The 23860-nt window shown below is 42.1% G+C and overlaps 1 protein-coding gene across 1 annotated transcript in view; it reads left to right on the top strand.

Moving 5' to 3' along the window:
• LOC109913292 (anosmin-1) overlaps positions 1-23574 on the top strand; it is a 215278-nt gene extending 191704 nt beyond the window's left edge. The window contains exons 9-14 of the mRNA XM_048598054.1: positions 1632-1781; positions 14789-14883; positions 17811-17982; positions 19558-19778; positions 22227-22368; positions 22658-23574. Of these exons, the coding sequence (XP_048454011.1) occupies positions 1632-1781; positions 14789-14883; positions 17811-17982; positions 19558-19778; positions 22227-22368; positions 22658-22710 (833 nt within the window). The 3' untranslated portion in view covers positions 22711-23574. The remainder of the gene's footprint in view (positions 1-1631; positions 1782-14788; positions 14884-17810; positions 17983-19557; positions 19779-22226; positions 22369-22657) is intronic.
• The last annotated feature ends 286 nt before the right edge of the window (positions 23575-23860 follow it).

Below are 23860 nucleotides of genomic sequence, written 5' to 3'. Positions count from 1 at the left end.
CCTGCTCCTATGATGTTGCTTGGCCTGCTGTGTTCATCCAGCCCTGCACCTTGTTGTCTCGGATTCTCCAGCATCTGCAGTTCCTACTATCTCTGATCCTGGCAGGTAGGTTTGCTAGTCTGTTGGGAGGAGTTTAAACTAGTTTGACAGGAGGAGGGGACACAGAACATCTATGAAACAGAGAAACATCATGCTACAGCAAAGGAAGCAAATCCCAGTGAGTGCAGCTGTGTTGAGTGTCAAGAGAGTAAGGCAGGGCTGGATGGTCTTTAATATCAGGAATGTAATAGGTAAGACTGATCAGTTAATGGCATAGATTGACACATGGAATTATGATATTGTTGCCATCACAGAAACATGTTTAAGGGAAGGGCTGGACTGGCAACTTAACATTCTTGGGTATAGGGTCTTTAAGTGAGACAGAGGGGGTTGTAAAACGGGTGGTCATGTAGCTCTATTAATTAAGGAGTCAATTACTGGAAAAAGGAGAGATGATATCTTGGAAGGGTCCTCAAACAAGTCTTTGTGGATAGAACTTATGAGAATTAAGGGGTCAGCAACTTAACTGGGAATGTATTATAGATCCCCAAAGAGTCAGTGAAAAATAGAGGAGCAAATATATAGACAGTTCACAGAGGTGTATAAGAGTAATAACTGGGTAGTTATACTAGGGGATTTCAACTTTCCTAACATAAATTGGGATATGCATAGCGTTAAGGATTTAGAGTGGGCAGATTTCTTGAAATGTATCCAGAGAGGTTTATGTATCAGTATGTAGAAGACACAGCAAGGGACGGTGCAGTGCGGGGTCTGGTTCTGGGGAAAGAAGCTGGACAAGTGTTTGACGTGGCATTGAGGGATAATTTAGGTGATAGCGACCACAACACGGTACGATTCAAATTTGTTCTAGATGAGGGAAAAGATGGCCTGTAAAAGATGGCTTTGGTTTGGGAGAAGACAGATTTTATTAAAATAAAGCAGGATGCAGCTACAGACCCAGAATAGACTGGGAACAGGTCTTTGCGGGCAAGTCTAGAGCAGAGCAATGCGGGGGTGGGGGGTGGGGGGGCATTCAGAAATGAGCTGGGAGAGTACAGGTCCAACATATACCCTCATTGCTGTTTGTGGAATCTTGCTGTGCATAAAATGGCTGTTGCCTACCTAACAAATCTCTGTGCCTGCTGAACTTCACTGTGTTTGAAGTGCATGCCTTAATTTTGGAACGAGCTCAAGGTGAAATTGTGCAAGGGGATTAAACATTCTGCCTGTGTGATGGATCAGTAATCCTGCCTCTGGAGCTGTGTGGGGAGAACAAAAATATCTGTGTTGGTTTCTTATGTTTCAGAGACAGTATCATTGCTTAGCTTGCATTAATTTGTTGCTGCCATTGTTGAGCCTTATGATAAAAATATTGCGATGCAAATGATTTACTAATAGACTAATAGCAACAACGAGTAGGAACCAAGCCAGCCATTTTCACAAATTCCTTTCTGCAATGGGATTGAGGACATCTTAACTTGTCTAAAATATTGAACAGAACTTGCATTTGGATGGGGTAATTCATCAGCTACTCAAGACATAATGTGCTATTTTTCAGTAATTAGTTTAATGCTGGCATTATTTCTTCAAAGGATCATCTTCAGCAACAAAATCCAGACATGGTGTTGTCAACACCCTCCCAACTTCTCATGGGAAAAGAACTACGCGTCTCATTGATGTTGGGGCCCCTTTCTATCAGGACAATCAGCTTCAGGTTAAAGTTTACTGGAAGAAAATGGAAGGTATGTATTACTTTAAGATAGAATCTTCAAACTTTAAGTAACGCTAGACATTCAACCTCACCTTTTCTTCAGTGTAGGAATGAAACTATGAAATACATTGTCCATAGGAGAGAAACATTAAGAAAACAAAGACTGTAGAAGTGGAACATAGGTATTAATTTTGGATATCTGGTAATAATATTTGTTACAGCTAAAGGTGTATTTTCATCTGTTGATGATTTATTTTTAATAACGCACTGGTTTTTTGTTTATACTCATTTTTGTGCATATCATTTATTGAATTGCAGATGTACAATTCATTGGAACAGCGTGGATTGCATACGAGGTTAACACACTTATTCTTAGCGGTGCTGGCATGATCAGTCAAATGGCTTCCTTTTGCACCATAATAATTATGATTCTTCCTCCTTCTAAGACCTGAGTTTGAATCCAGTGAGAGTGATAGGATAAATGTTTCTTTCTTTTTCTCCCAGAAGTAAAGGTCTGACACGACATCAATTTGCATAACTTCATTGGAGGGTTAAGCACTCAAAATGACACTAACTTGCATTTATATAGCACCTTTAACATAGTAAATTGTTTGCAGGTTGCTTCATAGGAACAGTATAAAGCCACCCTGAAGAATTATTGAAACAGGTGACCAAAGGATCATTGTAGAATTAAGTTCCAAGGAGCATCTTAAAGGCAAAGAGACGCCGATTAGAAAGTCAATTTCGTCAGGTGCTTATATAGAGCATAAACAAAAATATCATTTAGTGGTGACATGATGATGATTGTCTTGGGAAAAGGGGAGGTAGTACTGGTCTCGTATGAGAAACTAGTGTGAAACTAGGATCATCTTAATTTTTCAACTTATTAAAAGGAGCTTCATTTGACACTGAGCCCACAGAATTCCTTCCCAGAGAATTTTTGATACTTTTATTGGAAATTGAGGAGGAAGCATGTTTCATATAAAGTTTTAAAAAATGCTATTTAATACCCTAATTGTCATATTGGCTGTGCATTATTTTCTCTTGTGTGCTAGTTGTGAGATCATTATTGTGGCAGTAACTTACAAAAGTGTGTAACAGACGTTCAAGGATTTTGAAAGGGTTTGTAGCTTGGGTTGTTGACTTGCTCACCGAGCTGGTAAGTTTGTTTGCAAATGTTTCATGAACCTTCTAGGTAACATCATCAGTGCGCCTCCAGTGAAGGGTCGGTGTTCTGTCCTGTTTGCTATTTATGTGTCTTGGCTTGTTGGGCTGGGTGGTATAACTTCCGGATTTGTTTCTTCGTGGTTGGTGTGTGGGGTCCAGCTCTACATGTTTGTTAATAAAGTTCCGGTTTGAGTGCCAGGCCTTCAGGAATTCTCGTGCGTGTCTTTGCTTGGCTTGTCCTAGGATGGCTATGTTGTCCCAGAATTGGTGTCCCTCTTTGTCCATGTGTACAATTCAAGCAAATCAACAACCACATATAACAAATGTAACAATAATTAAGCAACAAACTGTCTAGTTTCCAACAGTCTTAGCTGGAATAATGCCTTTCTGAGCGGATGGGACTGAAGTATCTGTTTAATCAGCATTTGTTCAAAATAAGAGTGATTAAACTAAGAGTGATAAAGATAATTAGTGTGAATGTAATATCATAACCAAAACTAATACTGAAATTATTTATAATATTATTTTAACTCCCAAGAGTAGTTTGCAACCTTTATTTGATCCTTGGTATCTCCATTATGTAATGTGCACCGTAAAGAAATAAATAAGTATTTTGTATGGGATTCAGTAAAACATCTTAAGTTATGCATTGTTAATCCTTCCCAGAATCTGTGTGACATTGTTAAAGGCCATTCTGCTCATGAGAGAAAGATTTTTGTTTTATTTTTGATTTTGATTTTGATTTTTTATTGTGGCGTGAACCAAAATACACTGAAAAGCTTTGTTTACGAGCAGTACAGGCTGATCGTAGCAAGCAAAGAAAGTACAGATCAAAAAGACTTGGAGGCATACAGGTTACATTGCTGATCACATTATTTGAGGCTAGAGTCTATTCAACAGTCTGATAACAGCCAGAAAGAAGCTGTTCCTGAACCTGCTTGTGCGTGTGTTCAAACTTCAAATGAAAAGTTGATAAATGTTTGAAATAGAAGATAATAGGCAGAGAGAGAGAGCAGGACATTGTAAAACATTTTGGATTGCTCTTTGAAGAAGCTGGTAGGGGTAGAATAGTTCATTCATTTACTATTCAGCGATATCTTTGTGGTTTGAAGAAACTGGCAAGTATTACTAGTGTTACCTGCTAATATCGTCCATTTATCTGAGATGCTTCAGCTTCCTCTGAGCTTTGGAACACTAACAAAGCACAGAGGCAATGGGAGTGGAGTTCCAAGATTCCATTGAAGGAAATTGCACAGACCTCACATTGTCACATTTAAAAGTACATCGTAGCAATGAACAAAAAATATTTTTCTGTTGACCTGTTTATTGGTACATGCCATCAAAAAGGCCATCCTCGAGTTTTATCTTTATGACAGAAGAGACTGATCTTCTCTGCGTGTTGCTGAGGTTGCCTTAATATCACTGGTCTAGTAATCCAGAACCCTAGGGTAATGCTCAGTGGACATGGATTTAAATCCCACTACAGCAGATAGTGGAATTTGGATTCACTCAAAAAGAAACCAGTATATAAAGCTAGTCTAGTGGCAATCATCTAACCATTGTCGATTGTTGTAAAAACCCATTTGCTTCACTAATGCTCTTTGGGGATGGAAATCTACTGCCCTCGTGCTTCGCCTAGTCTGGACTACATGTGACTGCAGATCGACAGCAAGTGGTTGGCTATATCTGCCAACTGGACAATTAGGAATGGGTAACAAATACATGCACGCAATCCTCTTGTCTAATGAACAGAAGAAAAGGCACCCCTATGGTCTGGAAGAAGCATTGTGCTTCATTGACATTTTTTCCAACAGGCTGTGATAAGAATCTGTATAAATTAAAATCCAGAAAATAACCCAGTTCAGTGTCCCACACAGATTTAAGGCCTTGTTGACGTGTTTAATAGGAGGACATTGATTGCACAGTGAATTGTTAGCTAATAATAAGGTAGCAGGTACAGACCATTCTCAAATTCCATTTCCAAATCCCATTCCAGAAAGTGGTTTTAGGGATTTATTTGTGGGATATAGCGTTGCTGGCAAGGTCAGCATTTATTGCCCATCCCTAATTTACCCTTGAAAAGATATTGATGAGCTGCCTTCTTAAACTTCTTTTGCAGGGATTTTGATTCAGCGACAATGACTGATGTAGTAACAAGTCAGGATGGTGTGTGGCTTGGAAGGGAACTTGAAGAGGAGTGGTGTTCCCATGTATTTGCTGCCCTTGTAAAGGCCATGGTTTTAAAAGATTCCAAATGAAAGGTGCCATTGAAAGAGCTTTGACGTGTTGTTACCGTGCATCTCGTAGAAGATGCACCCTGCTGCACTGTGCACCCGTGGTGGAGGGAGTAAAAGTTTTAGATGGTGGATGGGTGCGTAACAAGTGTGCTTTGCCCTGGTCAGAGTTCAGCAACTTGCATAATGTTGAAACCTCCTTCAACCAGACAAGTCAGCAGTATTCCTTACTCTGATTTACTCTTTACAGCGACAGTAATTTTTCTGGTTGAGTGTAATCCTGAAGACGCTGACAGCAAGGGATTCGGTGGTGGTAATGTTGTTGAATATCAAGGGAAGATGAATGGCTTTTCTCTTGGTGCAGGTGGTTATTGCCAGATTTTTGTGTGGTGCAAATATCACTTAGCACAGTCAGCTGTAACCTAAATGTTGCCCAGAACCTGTTGCAAACAGGCAAAGACTGCTTCATTGAGAGGTTACTAATGGGACTGCCGATGTGCAATCATCTAATATTTTCACTTTGGATTGTGTGATGGAGGCTAGGCAATAGTTGGATCAGCTGAAGAGGGTTGGGTCTGAGACATTGCCTGGAGAAGCTCTTGCAGCAATATCCGTGGGGTGAAAAATTGGGTTCCAACAAAAGCATCCATCCTCCTTTATGTTACTCCAACCAGTGGAGAGTTCTCCAATTCCTATTGACTTCAATTTGCCAAGGCCTTCTTGACGTCACACTCAGTCAAACACTGCTTTGACATCAAGAGCGATCATTCTGACATTACCTTAGGAATAAATGTAGAGGGGTGATTCCAGTAAACCTGAACACCATGGAGGAATGAGAAGTGTTAAGGTGATTCATTGTGAAATAATCAGATTGTTGTACACACTTTCATAAAAAGAATTTTAGCACATGTTTTGTGAGTTTCATTGAAGTCATAGAGTATTGCAAGACTCGGAGAACCTACTAATATTATTGTGATTGAGTTTTCCGGTGAAGTTGCAATGATGATGTGGGAGCTGCCGGGATGAAAATTCTAGCAAAATAGATCCATACATTTTCATGATGTCGTATAATCCTGGCATGCAGAGGTCCAGTGCAAAGGTTCAGTGGGTTGTGAATAGCTTGAACTGTATGTTAAGCTCTTGTTTAATCTGGAAAAGACAGTGGAGAAGGCGGTGTTGTGGTAATATCACTAGGCTAACAATTCAGGCCAATGATATGGGGAAATGGGTTTGAATCTACCTTTGCAGGTGGTCACATTTGAAATCAATAAAATTAAAGATTTGGCGTGACCATGTAACCATTGTTAGTTGATGTAAAGCCCATCTGCTAATGTTCTTTTTGTCAGAAAGTCTGCTGTCATTATCTGATCTGACCTATATGTGACTCCAGACCCACCACAATATGTTTGACTGTTAATTGCCCTCTAAGCAATTCGAGATAGGTAATAAATGACAGCCAATGACATCCTCATCCCATGAATGAATTTTTAAAACATATTCTTGGTTGCTCAATTGTACCTTAGTTGAAGAGGTTCAGTCAGATGTAATGAAGGATAGCTTAAGAAAACAATGATATTAACTTGGGTACCTTCCCAATTGGAAACATAAGTTGCAATTACCCTGGACTCACCTTATTGTGAGTTGGGTATGCTACACATCATAACTGCTGCTATTACTTTGTCAACATGTCCATTAGTAAAAATTATAGTGTCCCCTTGACCACCTACATGGAGATTAATGGATAGTAGAGACAATACAAAGAATTAAAATGGCCTTAAACGCAAAAACATTTTTTTAGCCCTAACCTGAGCACCAAAGAATGATTACAGGCTAATAATAAATTTTTCTTTTCTCTCACCTGCATCTGTGTATTCATCACGCCATTTTGTCTATATCTAAAACAAAATGCAGACAGCTTTGAAGAATTTTTATGATACTTTGATTTTCATACTAATGACTAAAATCACCATTTTCCTCACTGTTAATAGAGGCATAGAAACAGTGAAAGGTTTTGGCATAAATCTTTGTGTGTATGAATTAATTAATAGTTGTTGTGGTATTTATCAGTACACTTTGAGGTTAGCAGATACAGATTCTGAGAAAATAATACAAGTGGTCTATATTTCACAATTACTTGCAAACTTCAACCAATCAAGACTTGATTAGCTCTTTTGTGCCCAAGAAGACATTAATAACTCTTTGCTAACCCTGTTAGCCTAACCTCTTGATGAACCACATAACTATGTCATTACAGACAGTGAGAACAAGAGAAAAAGATAATGGGGAATGGAAAGATGGCTACTTTGAGCATAGATTCTTTCAGCAAGATTTTTGTGTCAGGACCCCAAAATTGGGGTCAAATGCAATTCCCACGCCATATATGCTGGGAAGCAGTAACCCAACATTGATCTTGATTGAATTGACAAATTAATGGCTAGTGTCATCATCCAATTCAGGTGAGGTGTCAAAATCGGAGAATCAGTAGGAAACTCTCTTGTAATCTCTTCGGCCTTGAAACTGCTTGACCACGTCCTGAAGCAAACCAGGTACTACAGCCACATCACCTTTCTTAGTACCTGCCTACGGAACCAGATCATCCCCAATGGACTACAGTCCACATTCAGGCCTTCTCAATATGGCCCCAACCGTGACAATGGCTACATTCAGAACATTGAGACCCTTCAGAAGCGTTTCTCCCTGCGACTCCTGAAACACACACTCGCAGCAATGTGCTGGCATCCCGTGGCACTACAATCAAGCCTACCCCAGCTCAGAGCCTCCCTCTCCCAGACCTGCAAAGGACCTCTCCTGTTTTTTATTCTTCGCAGGATCCACAACCTGAACTCACAATTCTACTCAGCTTTATTGGACACAAAAAACCGTAAGTACAGTAAACTTACTGGTGCCTACCACCCAAAACGGGCTTCCTCCACCTCCCAAAACCCCAACACTACCCAGGACCTTCCGCACAATGTGCCCGCCGCCATTGGCCATGTGGCCACGTGGCCACTGTCGGAGCAACCACGGATGACGTCACATCCTCCGCCGCCGGGTACACCACTTCTGTGACAGCGAACGCCATCGACACCACTGCTGATGCCACCACCTCCATTTCCGAGGCCAACACCATAGACACTGAGGACGCACCTACCGTCACTGCTGCTGCCTCCTACCCCGCTCTGCCCACTGCCAACGCAACTCCGCCCACTGCCGCTGACACAACCCCGCCCACCACCGCCGACACAACTCTGCCCACAGCCGACGCCGACATCGCTCCGCCCACCGCCTCCACAGCCAGCAGCTCCAGAGGAGACAGCAGCACCCAGCCCTGCCGAGTCTTCACCATCCCCCCAGACCTCCCCCTTACTGATGACGAACGGTCAGTCCTCAGTAAAGGGCTCACCTTTGTCCCCCTCCACCCACACATCAACGAATACCGGTCACGTTTGGACATTGAGCAGTTTTTCTGCCGCCTCCGCCTCCGCGCTTACTTCTTCAACCGTGAACCTAACCCTCCCCCTTACTGACCCCTTCTCCCACCTCCAACACACCCCCTCCTCCTGGACACCACCCCAAGGCCTCCTACCCTCCCTTGACCTCTTCATCTCCAACTGCCGTTGTGAAATCAATCGCCTCAACCTCTCCACCCCTCTCACCCACTTCAACCTCTCCCCCGCGGAACGTGCAGCCCTCCGCTCCCTCCGCTCCAATCCCAACCTCACCATAAAACTCACGGACAAGGGAGGCGCAGTTGTAGTATGGCGCACTGACCTCTACATCGCCGAGGCCAGGCGCCAACTCTCCGACACCTCCTCCTACCGCCCCCTTGATCATGACCCCGCCCCTGACCACCAAACCATCATCTCCCAAACCATCCACAACCTCATCATCTCAGGTGACCTCCCACCCACAGCCTCCAACCTCATCGTTCCCCAACCCCGCACCGCCCGCTTCTATCTCCTTCCCAAAATCTACAAACCTGACTGCCCTGGTCAACCCATTGTCTCTGCCTGCTCCTGCCCCACCGAACTTATCTCCACCTATCTGGAACTCCATTTTCTCTCCCTTGGTCCAGGAACTCCCTACCTACGTCCGTGACACCACTCACGCCCTCCACCTCCTCCAGAGCTTCCAATTCCCCGGTCCCCAACACCTCATCTTTACCATGGACGTCCAGTCCCTATACACCTGCATTCCCCATACAGATGGCCTAAAAGCCCTCCGCTTCTTCCTGTCCCGCAGGCCCGACCAGTCCCCCTCCACTGACACCCTCATCCGCTTGGCCGAACTCGTCCTCACCCTCAACAACTTCTCTTTCAATTCCTCCCACTTCCTACAGACAAAGGAGGTGGCCATGGGTACCCGCATGGACCCAAGCTATGCCTGCCTCTTTGTAGGTTACATGGAACAATCCCTCTTCTGAAGCTGCACTGGCCCTAAACCTCACCTCTTCCTCCGTTACATTGATGACTGTATCGGCGCCGCCTCGTGCTCCCATGAGGAGCTCGAACAGTTCATCCACTTTACCAACACCTTCCACCCCAACCTTAAGTTCACCTGGACCATCTCTAATACGTCTCTCTCCTTCCTGGACCTCTCTGTCTCCATCTCGGGCAACCACCTAGAAACTGATATCCATTTCAAGCCCACCGACTCGCACAGCTACCTAGAATACACCTCCTCCCACCCACCTTCCTGCAAAAATGCCATCCCCTGTTCCCAATTCCTTCGCCTCCGCTGCATCTGCTCCCAGAGTGAGGCATTCCACTCCCGTACATCTCAGATGTCCTCGTTTTTCAAGGACTGCAACATCCCCCCCTCAGTAGTCGAGAACACCCTCGACCGTGTCTCCCGCATTTCCCGCAACTCATCCCTCACACTCCCTCCCCGCAATAACAACCAAAACAGAATCCTCCTTGTCCTCACGTACCACCCCACCAACCTCCGGATCCAACGCATCATCCTCCGACACTTCCACCATCTGCAATCCGACCCCACCACCAAAGACATTTTTCCCTCCCCACCCTTATCTGTTTTCTGGAGGGACCACTCTCTCTGTGACTCCCTTATCCACTTCACACTCCCCTCCAGCTCCACCACACCCGGCACTTTTCCCTGCGACTGCAGGAAGTGCTACATTTGCCCCCATACCTCACCCCCATCCCAGGCCCCAAGAAGACTTTCCACATCAAGCAGATGTTCACCTGCACATCTGCTAATGTGGTATACTGCATCCGCTGTTCCCGTTGTGGCCTCCTCTACATCAAGGAAACCAAGTGGAGGCTTGGGGACCACTTTGCAGAACACCTACACTCGGTTCGCACTAAAAAACTGCACCTCCCAATCGCGAACCATTTCAACTCCCCCTCCCATTCCGCAGACGACATGTCCATCCTGGGCCTCCTGCAGTGCCACAACGATGCTACCCGAAGGTTGCAGGAACAGCAACTCATATTCCGCTTGGGAACCCTGCAGCCCAATGGTATCAGTGTGGATTTCACAAGCTTCAAAATCTCCCCTCCCCCTACCGCATCCCAAAACTAGCCCAGCTCATCCCCGCCTCCGTCACCTGTCCTTCCTCCCACCTATCCCCTCCTCCCACCTCAAGCCCCACCCCCATCTCCTACCTACTAACCTCATCCTGCCCCCTTGACCTGTCCGTCCTCCCTGAACTGACCTATCTCCTCCCTACCTCCCCATCTACACTCACCTTTACTGGCTCCATCCCCGCCTCTTTGACCGGTCTGTCTCCTCTCCACCTATCTTCTCCTCAGCCTCCCTGCTCCTCTGATGCTGCTTGGCCTGCTGTGTTCATCCAGCTCTACACCTTGTTATCTCTAACCCTCTAGCAATGACAGCTGCATGGTTTAAGGTGTTAGCTGGTCAAGACAGCAGAGAGTTGGGTGAAGAGAGAGATAATGCTTCACAGTAGAAGCATTCTTTGCAGACCAGAAAAACATTATAAAAATTTTTATAAAGTTCACAGTCCTTCCTTCGATTGTCGGCGATGTAAATGTCGTCTGACCACCATGGTAGGTGGGAAATGTGGGGTACCGAGCTGGATGAAATATGGGACCCCCCCAATTTTGTTTAATTTGTCGTGTTTCAGCTGCTGTGTGGGACTCAACAGCTGTCTGTAAACTTCCCTCATTATGGGAGAGAAGACTTAACAAGTTCCTCAGTTAAGGAGTTAACTTTATTAGGTTCCTCATCCATCTGAGTGCAGGTAAGAGGCTGTCCTACCTCTGACCTGGCATTCCTGAAAATAGCCTGGGCCAGAATGGTACTGGCACTTGAGTGAAAAGGAAGTACAAAAAGATCTATATGAAGTGGTAATATATTGGAATCTTCAGGGATAAGTCAATCCCAGGTTGCAGGACTTTAACCAATGCCACCTTTGAATTTCTTACCATTTTAAAGACTGACCAATATAAGTACACACAAGAGATAGTAGGAACTGCAGATGCTAGAGAATCCGAGACAACAAGGTGCAGGGCTGGATGAACACAGCAGGCCAAGCAGCATCATAGGAGCAGAGAGGCTAAGTACACACAATATCTGATTTCATGCAGTTTGTCAATCCAATAGTTGACTCTATTAATGTTCAGCTTGTGTGACAGATGCCTATTTTAATTTTCCAGTATTCAGTCACAATTAGAATCAGGAGTGTCTCACACTTCCAAAAAGCAGTTTTATTCACACAAGTAACATAACAGGCCACCTGTCATAACAAGAGTTAGGATGTAATTACCCAGACACCCTGCTTGTGCAGTAACTGATCAGATTGTAGAAGAAGTGTGCTCAATCTTCCCGACAATTATAGGAATCAACATGTTTTTTTTTGCAGTGCGTTATTGTACTGATGTCTCTAGTTCATCTTCAGTGTACGGCCACTGCATTCGTTGTCTGCCACCGGAAATGGTGCCTCTTACCAGACAAATTATAGGATTTTGAATTGGTTGTAAAAGACCTTTTAGAGGTCATAAAACAAAAAAGAAATGCCTGCTAGTTTGTCAATAGTATTCTGTACGCAATATTCAGTGTTCATCTATTAGTGACAATTTTCATGCTCATGGCAGTTAAATGAAGTGGTAGCTGAGTGTCTTTTAGATGGTATATAATAATGTGATATTGAAGTCATATTTAAAGGCTGTAGATCTGATGTATTCTGAGTACTGCATCAAAAAGTTTGATTTCTAGTCAATTCAATAGGGTAGATTTTAGAGATTACTGCCACGGCACTGAACTTTGCTTAAGAGGACATCATAATGTTAGTTAGAATACATAAAAAATTACATTCTATGTAATGTTTGCCCATTACAGTTACATTTTATTTATTTCTCATTAACTTGAATTGATGAAATAATTGACCTCTGCTATTGAGTTTCCTAAAAGGGTGTCTAATTGTGCATGGTCTATTTTGGGATTGCTAATAAAAGTCCCATGTATCTGCTTCTGTAATGCCCGAAAGTCTCATGCTGACCATTTATGCCAGTGAAGCAAGTTATTTGTCAAACTAGACTTCTCAGGAAGCCTCACTTGCAGCAGTCTCTGATCAATATTACCTTTAATTTATTTCTCAAGTCATCTTTTATTTCATGAAACTTCTAGCTTGCTTTCAACAATCAGTGCCAACAGAGACCCACTGCTATGAAAAAGTTGCTTTGATCCTAAAACTACAAACAAGCTTTTGATGTCCAGTCAAATGCTGAACCATTGGTTAATGTACGTTAGCATTTTGAATTGGTGTTGTTAGGATTAGCATTAAAAATGGAGGTAAGTGATCTGTGATACCAGGTAGAGTTGGTTTAATTCTGATGGTTTATCTCGATGTTCATCAGCCTGAAACTGTAAAATTGTGAATTTGGGAATGTATTCTCATCTACTGTCACATTTCTATTGATGAAGGTCACCAATGTATATCATACCCAGAGAGTATAAAGCCATGTCTGCACACAACTGACTGTCCAACCACAAAGCTTTCCATATCTATGACTTAGTACCAAACACAACATGTTTACCCCATTATTTGAGGCAGGGAATAGCGGATCTTAATTGAAAATGTGTATTTTGTTGTAGCAGGAGTGGTTTGAGTAGAATTGGCTTTAGCTGCACTACACGCTCATAGCATTTTAATCAAGCTTCAAACTTTAACGAACCATTGATGCTGACAGCTTTTATTTTGTAGACCAGCCAAACATACAGCTGGGAAACAATTGGGCCGTTGTATACTTGGTTTCCTTTGTGTTTTGCAAAATGTTAACTCTACATGCTCAGCAGGTCTTGTAGAGTCAATAATGAGGATTTATCCATGCAAATTTATTTTCTGAGATTGTGAGGTTGCACCATAAGCCATGTACAACTTTACTGTGGTTCAATGTGGTCAGAGCTAAGCAGCCGAGAATGAGCGATGACCTGAAACCTCGAAGTGTTGATTTCGGAGCAGAGATCTGCACATTTTCGCTGTCAAAATAAAAAAAAATGGTGGGGAGGGAGGGCACATGCAAAAAATGCTTAACACAGGAATCAAATGTATATAATACTTGACACTTGGGCAGGGAATTCGATCTCTGTACATAATGAGGTTATTAATGTTTGTAAGCCCTGAGTCTTCTCATCCCACTAATCAGCCCAAATCACCACTACATTATTTATTTATTTATCCAAATGTAAAACAACTGAATTCAGATTTCCAGGGACAAAAACAAAGTTGCTGGAAAAGCTCAAGAGGTCTGGTAGCATCTGTGAAGGGAAAAACAGAGTTAACGTTTCGGGTCCAGTGACCCTTCCTCAGAACTGATGGTGGTTGGGAAAACATCAGTTTATATGCAGAAAATAGAGAGTTGGGTGGGGTAGGGAGTAAATGATAGGATAGAGCCTAAAGAGAGAGAAGGACAGTTGGATCGACAAAGGAGTCGATAATGATCAGGCTGGGAGGGTGAATAGTTGTTAATGGGGACTGTTAGTGACTAACAACAGGGTAGTGTGTAATAGCAGGCCTGGTGTGTGGGGTAGGGGGGCTGGGACATTGGAGAGTTTAGGCCATAAACTTATTGAACTTGATATTGAGTCCAGAGTGCTGCAGGGTCCCCAAGTGGAAAATGAGGTGTTGTTCTTCCAGCTTGCATTGGGCTTCGCTGGAACACTGCAGGGAGCCAGAGACACAGATGTTGGCCAAGGAACAGGGTGGTGTGTTAAAATGGCAGGCAACAAGTAGTTCAGGGTATTTTTTGTGAGCAGAACATTTCCAGGGTATGTGCTGGTCAGATGCTGGAGCAGCCTAAATCTCAGTTGCTGACTTTAATTGTTCTTGAGAATTTTTACTGAAGCAAGATCTAAAGTTGAGAAGGTATACATCTCATAGAGGCCTCAAGGATAGCGCCGACTCACATCAAAGATTGAATCAGAGCCCACCTTGAATCAGAATAACAGGTTTGCTTTCAGATCTTGTCAACATTTCCTCATTCAAAAAAAGAACAATCAGAATACTTGGCACTATCTTTCCTCAGACCAAATCTTTCCTTGAACATTTTTTTGTCACATCTGATTGTTTTGTCACAACATAGGGTTGGCAATGTCTTCTAATTTGGTCTAGAATTTTTATTGGATGATAACATGCAAGTTGCATTGTTTTCAGATCCAGGTAACATTGTGGAGCGATACCTTGTTCAGTGGATGCCGGAGTCCTGTGTGCACAATGAGACCACAATTTCCAGAAAAGCCATCTCCCATGTAGGTTCCAACACCTCAGCTTTCTTCCTTGTGTTAATCGATCACGTGTGCATGACTTTAATGAGCTTCTATGGCATTAAATTCAATCATGAGAGTCAGAACTCTGTTTATTTTTATTACCTCCCTGCAATTTTCTCTCCTTTCACACCTAATTGCTGTCATATGTCCTGACAGTCAACTAGAGACCTCAGGAAGTTTATCTCTGTGTCATCACTTATTGTATGTGCATGTAGAACGTAAATAGCAAATTTGGGTTTGAGTGGTATCACACAGTCCCAAAATTTCTGTCCTTACCCAATAACCACACATTTCATTGCAAAAATATGCTTTGTTTGTAAATTATCAAGAAGGACAATACAAAGCAATTCAGTACGGACACTGCAGAAAGTACAGTAAAATGATGACATGCTTCATTTTGTTCATCAAACCAGTTGCTAAACAATATCACAGAAATGCGCTTCTATCCGGAATCATTGGACATCATCTGGAATGGTGATCCTTGAGCATTTTTTGTAACCCTACCTAGCCAAGCCACATACCTATTGAAGTGGCTCTGCAGACGCTGAACTCAGTTATATTGCTCAACATCCCATCAGTCACAGAGTGAGCAAGGGGTCCTGCATGTTACTTTTTAAACATTTATTGTTTTGACATTTTGATTATATTGCTGCAGCCCAACAGTGTCGCCTTCCTTTTCAAGTCACTGTAGGCTCCAGTCCGTCCTACACTAATTGGCCTGAGTTATGATATTATATCAGCCACACATAGAGTTGGATTTTACCCTCCTCCATAACTGGATTTAAAGATGAGGAGACATTCCTGCACCTATCCTGTCCTGTATGAAACTTTATGGAGGGGGATGGAGCATGATGTAACCCATCAACTAAATGTCAAGAAGCAGCATAAGGACCATGGTGTTCCATAAAATCTCACCTATGTTATAAATAGGCAGTGAGGGATGAATTGAATTGAATTCACTTTATTGTCACATGTACTGAAATGAGTACACTGAAAAATTTACAAGTCACCACATTATGGCACCATCTTAGGTACAAATGTACCTAGGTACAGATTCTTAAGAACATAAGAACATAAGAACTAGGAGCAGGAGTAGGCCGTCTGGCCCTTCGAGCCTGCTCTGCCATTCAATAAGATCATGGCTGATCCTTTTGTGGACTCAGATCCACTTACCCGCGTTCTCACCGTATCCCTTAATTCCTTTATTGTTAAAAAAAATCTACCTTTTTTTTAAAAACATTTACTGAAGTAGCGTCAACTACTTCACTGGGCGAGGAATTCCATAGATTAACAACCCTCTGGGTGAAGAAATTCCTTCTCAGTTCAGTCCTAAATCTGCTCCCTCTAACCTTGAGGCTATGCCCTCTTGTCCTAGCTTCACCTGCCAGTGGAAACATCCTCTCTACTTCTATCTTATCTATTCCCTTCATAATTTTATATGTTTCTATAAGATCCCCCCTCAATCTTCTGAATTCCAATGAATATAATCCCAATCTACTCAGTCTCTCCTCATAAGCCAACCCCCTCAACTCTGGAATCAACCTAGTGAACCTCCTTTGCACCCCCTCCAGTGCCAGTACATCCTTTCTCAAGTAAGGAGACCAAAACTGCACACAGTACTCCAGGTGTGGCCTCACCAGCACCTTGTACAGCTGCAACATAACCTCTCTGCTTTTTATGTCAATCCCTTTAGCAATGAAGGACAAAATTCCATTTGCCTTCCTAATTACTTGTTGTACCTGCAGACCTCCCTTCTGTGATTCATGCACAAGGACACCCAGGTCCCTCTGCATAGCAGCATGCTGCAACTTTTTACCATTCAAGTAATAATCCTTTTTGCTATTACTCCTACCAAAATGTATGACTTCACATTTATTTACATTGTATTCCATCTGCCAGACCTTTGACCACTCACTCAATGTATCTATGTTCCTCTGCAAAGTTTCACAGTCCTCTGCACACTTTGCTTTGCCACTCATCTTAGTGTCATCTGCAAACTTTGACACCCTACACGTGGTCCCCAACTCCAAGTCATCTATATAAATTGTAAGTAATTGCCGTCCCAACACCGATCCCTGAGGCACACAAATTCTTCAGAAAAAAAAATTAGAAAATGAAAGAAGCGGGGTAGAGATGGTCCAGGGAACCATAAACCAGTGAGCCCCACATCAAGGGTAGGGAAGCCGCTGGAGAAAATTCTGAAGGAGAGAACCAACATCCATTTAGAGTGGCAAGGTCCGAACAGCGATAGTCAGCATGGCCTTATGAGAAGGAGGCCATGGCCAACAAATTGGCTGGAACTTTTTGAGGAAGTGACCCAGTGTGTAGATGAGGGCAGCTCATGTAGTTTACATGGATCCCTACAAGGCGCCTGACAAAGTCCCACATGAGAAACCACCAAAGAAGGCAAAAGCACATGGCATCCAGGGCAAGATGGATTCAACATTGTTCCAACGACAGGAAACAGAGGGTGCTGGTAGAAGGCTGCCTGTGCGACTGGAGCCCAGCGCACAACGCTTGTTCTAATTTTATTATCCATCCCATTCTAAGCATGGCAAAATAGCACAGAAGTAAAAGCTTGACCGTTCCTGAGAAGCAGACTTATTTTCTCTAAACTAATAAATACTGCACTAGTGTACAAGTGATGAACAAACAAAAAGACAGAAGATATGAGTGACGAAAATAATTACAAATGCAACATATTAAAAAAGTCTCCTAATGCTATGTGGTACTCGTCTGCAGTTGTAAATATGAAAACAACAATATCAGATTTCCCTTTCTTCCATGATGTATGTAATAGTTAGAAAAACATCATTAAAATATTAATCAGCTTCAAATTTAATCCATCCCAGAGCAATAACTACAAGATCAATCCATTAAGTAGAAAAAATATTTTATCTTTTACACAGGAAAATTACATAATTCTCCCAGGACTATATTTCTCTTGCAAATATAAAGTTACAGTCCAAGCAATAACGACCAAGGGTCAAGGAAGAGCAGAGACGGTGATCTTCACAACCCCATCATGCTCCTCTTCTCGAGGCAAGGGACACAAGCACAGCAGCTGTCCTGGTGAGGGGAGTAAGTATAGCCACATGATTTAATGATATTCTTCCACTGATGTTTCTATTTTATCTACCTTTGTGTTTCAAAACAAAACAGTATGATAAGTAAATAGATGCCAACTCAACAGTGTGAAGAGGTGAGAAGCCTGCTCGTTTGCCAAAATGCTGTTAATTTGAATTCTTCAGCTTCCTGAGTGCTCCTTCTCAGTAATTCTCAAGTGGGGAAAGTGAATACTGAGTAGTTTGTTAGGATTCTCGGATAATGGGCCATTTCTAATCAGAGCAAGTGAGGGGTTAGGAAATGCTGAGGGCAGGTGAGACGATGAAGTGGATGAGAGCCTTTGAGTGAATGTGCATGTTGAGAGTTTTAATGATGAGCCCTCGTGAAGTGTGTGTGCAATGGCAGAGTTAGAGTGGTGACCCTTTGAATGTGATAAAGTGGACAGAAGGTAGTGGTACTTGTCCTGTCGCACACAGAAGTTCCTTCTTCCCAAACTGCTAGGCATCTCACTTCACCCAGGACAACTGACACAACCTGCTATCTGGGTCCAGGCTTGCTGGGTCTGATGGCATGGCCTTCTCTGATAGTCAGATGGAGAAAGGATGACAATCCTCTCAACCACCCTGTCACCAGCAACTCCAGGTCCCTGTCCATCAGGCAGGCTGTACCTTAGCTTTCTGGGCCATGTCTGCTGTGAAATGTTGTGGAGGTGGTCAGCTGCAGTAACTCTATATATGTTCACTTCTCCTGCTGTGTGATTCACCAAGAAGGGTGACAAAGAGCCTGGTTACATAATTACTGAGGTGAGGAGCAGAAAATTGCGTGAGGCATGTCACTTTGAGGCGATGGACCAGACGCTCTAAATTTCACACGACAACTACCTCAAATGAAAAAGAATCAGTTCCGTCCACAGTCTTCAGTGCTGTTGAGTCTCCTCACTATGTGCCGTATTTAATGGAGGTAATGAAAATTTTCTGTCCAAACCTGATTGCAGTAGAACCTACCTTCAGCTCATTTGTGGTAGTTTGGTTCATTGGATATTTCTCTTTGTTTCTGATTCCTGTAACAAAATTACATCATAATTTGTAACTAATATAAAATATGCATTTGAATAACAATTGGAAAACTTGCTCTAAAAATGGATTGAGCAGTCACACGTGGATAGTGGCCAAACGTACTTGTGGATAGGATTAAATACCAGAACAGCTCACACAAACCATTTTTTTGGATGTTTGGTTCTTGTATTGTCTTTCAGAAGCAAACTCTGCAAAATTATAAATCTTGCATAATCTAGATTGTTTAGGCACCTGCATACTTTGTTTGTATGAAGTCCCTGATAAATAAATCGACAGTTGCTTTGAGCACAAAGCATTCTCTTTCGGAAGATATAAGATTGTGTGTTTTTTTAATTAATAACAAATATTAGAATTTCATGCTCCATTTCTGTGCCTGAGGAGTGAGGAAGTTGAACTACGATTCAGCAGAATTTGCAATAAGTTATCACCAATCAGATATTTTAATTGCTAGTGAGATAGGCATAACTAAGTTTGAAAAACAGGCAGGTGTGTGAACTGTTTTCTTCTCTTCCAGTGACAACCATTCCCAAAGTGTTGGTGAAACCTGAGAACCTGTCAGCATCATTCATCATTCATGCAGGGAACATTACAGGACACTTCCACTGGAGAATATCTAAAGCACAGCTTCATCAGCCGATAACAGGATTTCAGGTTACCTGGGCTGAAGTGACCACAGAAAGCCGACAAAACAGCCTACCAAACAGCATTATATCCCAGTCACAAATATTGCCACCAGTAAGCCTATTACTATTGTTCAATTGTAGTCTCAAATAGTTTATTGACACCTTTTCTTGATTTTGGATGCTCCTGGTGTCATACCTTACCTGACCAGAAATTCAGGGACACACTGGCTATCAATTTTTGCATGATCAGAGTTAATGCAGAGCATGTCTTAGACTAGAAGAGTATCCCTACAGCATGGAAACAGGCCATTCAGCCCACCAAGTCTGCAATGACCCTCTGAAGAGCATCCTGCCCAGACTCAACTCCCTACCCTATAACCCTGCATTATCCCATGGCTAATCCACCTAATTTGCATATATCTGTATATTTTGATGGAAACCCACGCAGACACGGGGAAAATGTGCAGACTTCACACAGGCAGTCACCCAAAGCTGGGATCAAACCCGGGTCCCTGGTGCTGAGAGACAGCAGTGCTAACCGCTGAGCCACCGTGCCTCCCTAGGTCTTCTCTTATACCACACGGGGCCATATTGTGGTGGATTGGTATTGTCCCTATCCCTGGACCAGGAAGTCCAAGTTTAAGTCCCACTTGCACCAGTGTTGGAACGTAGAACATAGAACTGTACAGCACTGTACAGGCTCTTCAGCCCACAATGTTGTGCCGAACTTTTACCCTAATCCTAAGGTCTAAGTAACCTTCACCCCTACCTTATACTATCATCCATATGGCTATCTAATAGCCACTTAAATGCCCCTAATGAGGCCGACTCCACTACCCTCTCCGGCAATGCATTCCACACCCCGACCACTCTCAAAGAACCTACCTCTCACGTCTCCCCTATATCTACCTCCTCTCACTTTAAAACTATGCCCCCTCGTAATAGCTACCTCCATCCTAGGAAAAAGTCTCTGGCTGCCCACTCTATCTATATCTCTGATCATTTTGTACACCTCTATCAAGTCACCTCTCATCCTTCGTCATTCTAAAGAGAAAAGCCCTAGCTCTCTCAACCTTTCCTCGTAAGACCTTCCCTCCATTCCAGGCAACATCCTGGTAAATCTCCTCTGCACCTTTTCCAACGCTTCCGCATCTTTCCTGTAATGAGGCGACCAGAACTGGACACAATACTCCAGATGTAGCCGAACCAGGCTTTTGTATATCTGAAGCATAACTTCACGGCCCCTGAACTCAATCCCTCTATTAATGAACGCTAACACACCATACACCTTCTTAACAACTCTATCCACCTGGGTGGCAGCTTTCAGGGAACTGTGGACATGAACCCCAAGATCCATCTGCTCCTCCACACTGCCAAGAATCTTTCCGTCAACCCTGTATTCTGCTTTCAAGTTTGTCCTTCCAAAATGAATCACTTCACACTTTTCAGGGTTAAACTCCATCTGCCACTTCTCAGCCCAGCTCTGCATCCTATCAATGTCCTTTTGTAGAGATTAGAGAATCTCTAAGAACAGCCCTCCGCACTATCCACAACTCGACCCACCTTTGTATCGTCCGCGAACTTACTAATCCACTCTTCCACTCCTTCATGCAAATCATTTACAAAAATCACAAATAGAAGAGGACCCAGAACAGATCCTTGTGGTACACCACTCATAACTGAGCACCATGTTGAATATTTTCCGTCCACTACCACCCTTTGTCTTCTAAGGGTCAGGCAATTCTGAATCCAATCTGCCACATTTCCCCCTATCCCATGCCTCCTTACCTTCTGCATGAGCCTACCATGAGGAACCTTATCAAACGCCTTACTTAAATCCATGTATACCACATCCACTGCTCTACCTTCATCCACGTGTTTGGTCACCTCTTCAAAGAATTAAGTTGTGTAATAATGTCTCTGAACAGGTTGATTAGAAAAAAAAACAGATAAACACCTTGTCTGAAAGCTGAGCATGTCTATAGCAGTGAACTTTTGGGTTGAACTCAAGAGCCTGTGGCGTTCAAGTGCAGTGCTGTAAGACTGGAAACATTAGTGAGCCTTTTCCCCAATTGATTTTGATTATAACAGCCCTTTGCAGCTCTTGCAAAATAGTGTGTAGATCACATGGAAACAACTGTGATGTGAAAACTCCAGCAAACAACATAAAATGGATGTTTGATCTGTACCTTTGATTTTAAGTGATGCAAAAATTCACAATATAATGAGCATGAAAGGTACAAACACAATGGTGTAATAGATCACTGTGAATGAAATTACATAAATATATGTATAGCAATACAATTATTTTCTTTTAATATATTAACATGCTTTATATTAAAATGTGCCAAATTGGTCTGATAGCCATAAGCTACTTACTTGTTTCTCATAATGAACTCCATGAATGCTATGACTTAATGCAGCTATTTTTTGGTGTTCCACAATCTGAAGTAAGTTATATCTTGCTAATCCACAGTAGAGAACCCTGTACATTCTGTAAAGCTGATTTGATTCTACATTTAGAAAAAAAATGCTGAAACATTGTGTTTCTATTATTCAGGACCATCATTCGCTCATTGTACCCAATCTGAGGCCATCAACATGTTACAGGTTGGAGGTACAGCTACTGACTACAGCTGGAGAGGGACCAGCTACTGTCAAAACATTCCAGACACCTAGCTTATCTTCATCCCTGTTATATAGTAAGCTTCAGTGTCTCCACTAACCTGTGATTGAGAATAATGTCATATATTGTCAATACTTTGAATTCACAAGGCAATAATTACAGATGATGAATTTGTCAGAATTTATCTTAAAAATTGTAACATTTATATGTAAGTTAATAAGCATTCATTGTCATCTAGCAATTTTGTTTCTCTAATTTTCAGCTATTAATGTTTGTACATATCAATGGTAAGGCATGTGACATTGGTACTATTTCTGAATGGTGTTTTATTCCTTTATGCCAGTCTTTCATCTGTTTTATTTTAGGCTCCAGACTGAAACATCATCAGCAGCAAAAACCAGTATCAGTAAAACACTGAAACAATTCTAATAACAGAAGATGCTTAAGGACTGTTGATGTGACAAGAATAAAAATAAGGTTCATCTCCCTTCTCCAATAGAAAACGAAGGCAGAAGATTGTCTCTTCCAGACGCTCCTTTAAAATTAGATGATCAAATCAGTGCCATAAAAATTGTATGCTTCAATGTTATCATCACTGTAATGTACCTTCAGAGGATGGCTTTGAAATTGTGCTATTTATTAACCTGTTTTGTTGAATGTGCTGATCCAGATATATGCAACATTTTTACATATTTCCTGTGGATACCTGTGACTGACAGACAGCTAGGAAAATGTGACTAGAAGCTGAATATTTTAACTGGGAATGATAATTATGTCAGTTAATTAATCTATTGCATGTAATAAAGTTATTAAATTATAATGTAAATGAATCTTATCAGATGTTTGCAAAATATGACTGCATGGTAGACCTGTCAGTGTTCCATATAGGCATGAACCTTATGTCTATGTTACCTCTGCTGAATATATTAACATGATACAGTTTACAGAATAATTAACAAAGTCTATATGTACAAATTATTTACTTTTTAATATTGGAATGATATGTAGTGTGGAAATACCTGTACTGTTTTGTCTATTACCGAACTGGCTGTAGAAATCATGATCCTCATTACAGTCATTTTTAGATCAATATTTATTATTGTATAACACCATTTTTGGTCCATTTAGTGTATCTTGATTGTCTTTGAGATAATGAACCTCTTGTAAAGACATTTTGTAAAAATTGAATTGTAAATAGAGTTTGTTGTAAGTTACATTACTCAATATTTTCATGTTAGACTTTGTACATATTGTTGAAGTATTAAATAACTCCCCTAAACAAGTACATGGAAAAAATGCCTGTGATTAGAACTCCATATTTTAAAAAAAATTAATGACATGTGCTTACCTATCAGATTAATTCAGTTTAAGTATTGTTCATGGAATATTTTGTATGTAGATAATTTATAGATGCGTATTGAGTTTGTTGGCAAGGCCATTTTGCTGTGAGTGACAAGGATGTTTCAGATGTTTGGCTGTGGTTCTCCAGGAAGGTGGTATCTGCAATCTTCACCTCCACTGTGACATCTAGGTCCAGGCCCTGTCCTCCTTAGTCGAGATTCTTTATG

Source organism: Rhincodon typus, chromosome 6 (assembly GCF_021869965.1).
Source record: "Rhincodon typus isolate 14 chromosome 6, sRhiTyp1.1, whole genome shotgun sequence".
NCBI classification, from domain to species: Eukaryota; Metazoa; Chordata; class Chondrichthyes; order Orectolobiformes; family Rhincodontidae; genus Rhincodon; species Rhincodon typus.
Note: the sequence above shows the minus strand (reverse complement) of the source record. Positions and strands in the feature narration are given on the sequence as shown.